General features: G+C 32.0%; 1 protein-coding gene across 1 annotated transcript in view; it reads right to left on the bottom strand.

Moving 5' to 3' along the window:
• Window positions 1–4,937, bottom strand: part of LOC133632420 (gastrula zinc finger protein XlCGF8.2DB-like) — a 12,675-nt gene continuing 7,738 nt past the window's right edge. Inside the window, exon 2 of the mRNA XM_062024826.1 lies at window positions 1–1,668. Coding sequence (XP_061880810.1) covers window positions 608–1,668 — 1,061 coding nt within the window. The 3' untranslated portion in view covers window positions 1–607. The remainder of the gene's footprint in view (window positions 1,669–4,937) is intronic.

Below are 4,937 nucleotides of genomic sequence, written 5' to 3'. Positions count from 1 at the left end.
ATCTTGTCTTTGCAGTCTATTCAATTGAATATAAGTTGAAAATGATTTGCAAATCATTGTATTCTGTTTTTATTTACCATTTACACAACGCGACAACTTTACTGGTTTTGGGTTTTGTACATGTTTAAAATACAAAAGTCACTAATTGAAATCCAATTGCAATTTTTGAGGGAAAAATCGCAATTGGGTTCCTTCACAAAATTGTGCGGTCCTAACAGGAAACATATTTAATAGGATCAAAGTACAGATCATATGTGATGTGCAAATGCAATGAAGCAACATTGTAGTGATGTGTCCTGGCCTGGCAGATCGATTCATGAAAAAAGCATCACTGAAGAAGACTACAATTCCTCCCCAGCTCGACTCACCAAGTCTGTCTCGTCTGAAGAAGGAGTAACCAAGCGCTACAAGCATCATCTATCTTCCTATTCAGGAAAATATCAGACACACAGAAGACATGGGGTCGCGAGGAGATACATTTATGCCCCAAACAATCACAGTTTGTACAAATAACTCAAATGTTTTTGTAAGAAGCAGTAAACTTCATTTGAGAAGATCCTGCGATTGGGTAGATGTCGCCACATATGAGCAACATACCACAAACTAATCAGCTGATTGGTTGTTGTACCTGGTGTGTTCTTATGTGTGTCAATGCGTCTGCATTGTGGCGGTATCTTTTGCCGCAGACTGAACAACTAAATGTTTTTTCTCCTGTGTGTGTTTTCATGTGTTGAGTCAAATTGCTCTTTCGAGAAAATGTTTTACCACAAAGTGAACAATGAAATGGTTTTTCGCCTGTGTGTATACACATGTGTCGAAATAAACCCTGTCTAGAAACAAGGACTTTACTGCAAACTGAGCAATTAAATGTTTTTTGCCCTCTGTGTGTTTCCATGTGTTGAGTTAAACGTCTCTTAATAGAAAAGCTCCTGCCACAAACTGAACAGCAAAATGGTTTTTCACCCGTGTGTGTTCTCATGTGTTCAGTCAAACGGCTCTTTTTAATAAAGCCTTTACAACAAACTGAGCAACTAATGGCTTTTTCTCCTGTGTGGATTGTCTTGTGTTGGGTCAAATTACACTTAGTCGTAAAGCTTTTATGGCAAACCGAGCAATTAAATGGTTTTTCTCCTGTGTGTGTTCTCATGTGTTGAGTCAAACTGCTCTTTCTAGCAAAGCCTTTACCACAAACAGAACAAGTAAATGGTTTTTCTCCTGTGTGTGCTCTCACATGTTGAGTCAAACTGCTCTTTTTAGTGAAGCTTTTAGCACAAAATGAGCAGCTCACACATTTTTCACCTTCCTTCTTTTTTGAGTATTCAGAGTGTTTGTTGTCAGTGTGAGTCCTCATATCACCTTCACAGTCTGTATCGCTGCTCAAAGGTTCTTCAACATCGTCTTCAGCCTCACTTTCTGATAGTGGAGCTAAGAAGTTGTCTACTTGTGGTTTCTCTTCATCATCTTCAGGCTTCACAGAGACAACAGTCAGTGGTAACTTGGTGAGATCAGCTTCTTGCAATCCAAGAAAAAAATCTCCTTCCTGAGTGATCCAGAGTTCCTCCTCTTCCTTTTTAATGTAGGGTGGTTGTGGAGTCTCCTGCTTCAAAGGGGAGCTCCCCCCTGACTGAGAGGGAAGTTCTTCTGGATGACCAATCAGCTGCTGAACGTCTGTGGGACACAAACAACACAAAGACATTTTACACACTTTCTTCTATGTACTGTATGTGTGTGTAGTGTTTCATGGCCATTCATTTAGTGCCTTGCCAGAATGATGGATCAATGTTTACATGACTTGGCTTAAACTCAGTCAATTGAAGCTAAAATCACAGAAAATAAGAAAACACCGGTTTCAATGGACTAATGGATACTACAATCGGGCAGTGGAGAAAAATTCCATATGGAATTATATCACAACATGTTTCCATAAATATATATATTTTTAAAATGTCGACATTAAAGTAGATTACTTTTTTTTACATATAAGTGCCAAAAAATGTGATCCACTGTCTGTACAATTGCAATGAATGGAAATTGATCATTTGAATTACTTTGACATAGTTGCTCCCATGAATGATTATTTTCATTTAGTGTACATATATAAAACCTGTATTTTAACATTTTCAGTGAATTTTGCAATATATCTCCATGTCACACTTTTCTATTCAAATTTCTATTTTAAAAAGGGGTCATGTCATGATTGTTTCTCTACAACTAAAACACTTCCTGGTGGTCTACATAACATGTAATAGTTGTTCTTTGGGGGGGAAATGTGCATGGATTTTGTTTTACAGACTTATGTTCATTTTGCTTCCTTTTAAAGGGGAGCTGCACTTTTTTTTGGAATGTTGCCTATCGTTCACAATCATTATGAGAGACAATAACTCATGTCTTTTTAGGGGGAGGGTTTAAAAAAAAGATGCGGCTAATGGGGGCCACTGTTGTAGCCTTCAAAGCCCTCTAAAACAACTTCAAAACTTTCCATTAACGTTTTATTTACACACTGCAAGTATATATATAATGTAGTAACAGACACCTTCATAATAACATGTAATATGTACAATATACACACTGTAAGTATATATATAATGTAGTAACAGACACCTTCATAATAATATGTAATATGTACTATATGCACACTGCAAGTATATATATAATGTAGTAACAGACACCTTCATAACAATATGTAATATGTACAATATACACACTGCAAGTATATATATAATGTAGTAACAGACACTTTCATAACAATATGTAATATGTACAATATACACACTGCAAGTATATATATAATGTAGTAACAGACACCTTCATAACAATATGTAATATGTACAATATACACACTGCAAGTATATATATAATGTAGTAACAGACACCTTCATAATAACATGTAATATGTACAATATACACACTGTAAGTATATATATAATGTAGTAACAGACACCTTCATAATAATATGTAATATGTACTATATGCACACTGCAAGTATATATATAATGTAGTAACAGACACCTTCATAACAATATGTAATATGTACAATATACACACTGCAAGTATATATATAATGTAGTAACAGACACTTTCATAACAATATGTAATATGTACAATATACACACTGCAAGTATATATATAATGTAGTAACAGACACCTTCATAACAATATGTAATATGTACAATATACACACTGCAAGTATATATATAATGTAGTAACCGGCATCGTCATAACAATATGTAATATGTACAATATGCACACTGCAAGTATATATATAATGTAGTAACAGACACCTTCATAATAATATGTAATATGTACTATATGCACACTGCAAGTATATATATAATGTAGTAACAGACACCTTCATAATAATATGTAATATGTACTATATGCACACTGCAAGTATATATATAATGTAGTAACAGACACCTTCATAATAATATGTAATATGCACAATATACACACTGCAAGTATATATATAATGTAGTAACAGACACCTTCATAATAATATGTAATATGTACAATATACACACTGCAAGTATATATATAATGTAGTAACAAGACACCTTCATAACAATATGTAATATGTACAATATACACACTGCAAGTATATATATAATGTAGTAACAGACACTTTCATAACAATATGTAATAAGTACAATATACACACTGCAAGTACATATATAATGTAGTAACAGACACCTTCATAACAATATATAATATGTACAATATACACACTGCAAGTATATATATAATGTAGTAACAGACACTTTCATAACAATATGTAATATGTACAATATACACACTGCAAGTATATATATAATGTAGTAACAGACACCTTCATAATAATATGTAATATGTACAATATACACACTGCAAGTATATATATAATATAGTAACAGACACTTTCATAACAATATGTAATAAGTACAATATACACACTGCAAGTATATATATAATGTAGTAACAGACACCTTCATAATAATATGTAATATGTACAATATACACACTGCAAGTATATATATAATTTAGTAACAGACAGCTTCATAACAATATGTAATATGTACAATATACACACTGCAAGTATATATATAATGTAGTAACAGACACTTTCATAACAATATGTAATATGTACAATATACACACTGCAAGTATATATATAATGTAGTAACAGACACCTTCATAACAATATGTAATATGTACAATATACACACTGCAAGTATATATATAATGTAGTAACGGACATCGTCATAACAATATGTAATATGTACAATATGCACACTGCAAGTATATATATAATGTAGTAACAGACACCTTCATAACAATATGTAATATGTACAATATACACACTGCAAGTATATATATAATGTAGTAACAGACACTTTCATAACAATATGTAATATGTACAATATACACGCTGCAAGTATATATATAATGTAGTAACAGACACCTTCATAACAATATGTAATATGTACTATATGCACGCTGCAAGTATATATATAATGTAGTAACAGACACCTTCATAATAATATGTAATATGTACAATATACACACTGCAAGTATATATATAATGTAGTAACAGACACCTTCATAACAATATGTAATATGTACAATATACACACTGCAAGTATATATATAATGTAGTAACAGACACTTTCATAACAATATGTAATATGTACAATATACACACTGCAAGTATATATATAATGTAGTAACCGACATCGTCATAACAATATGTAATATGTACAATATGCACACTGCAAGTATATATATAATGTAGTAACAGACACCTTCATAACAATATGTAATATGTACAATATACACACTGCAAGTATATATATAATGTAGTAACAGACACTTTCATAACAATATGTAATATGTACAATATACACACTGCAAGTATATATATAATGTAGTAACAGACACCTTCATAACAATATGTAATATGT

The sequence above is a fragment of the Entelurus aequoreus genome, linkage group LG17 (assembly GCF_033978785.1).
Source record: "Entelurus aequoreus isolate RoL-2023_Sb linkage group LG17, RoL_Eaeq_v1.1, whole genome shotgun sequence".
Taxonomy (NCBI): domain Eukaryota; kingdom Metazoa; phylum Chordata; class Actinopteri; order Syngnathiformes; family Syngnathidae; genus Entelurus; species Entelurus aequoreus.
This window is presented reverse-complemented; position numbering and strand designations above follow the sequence as displayed.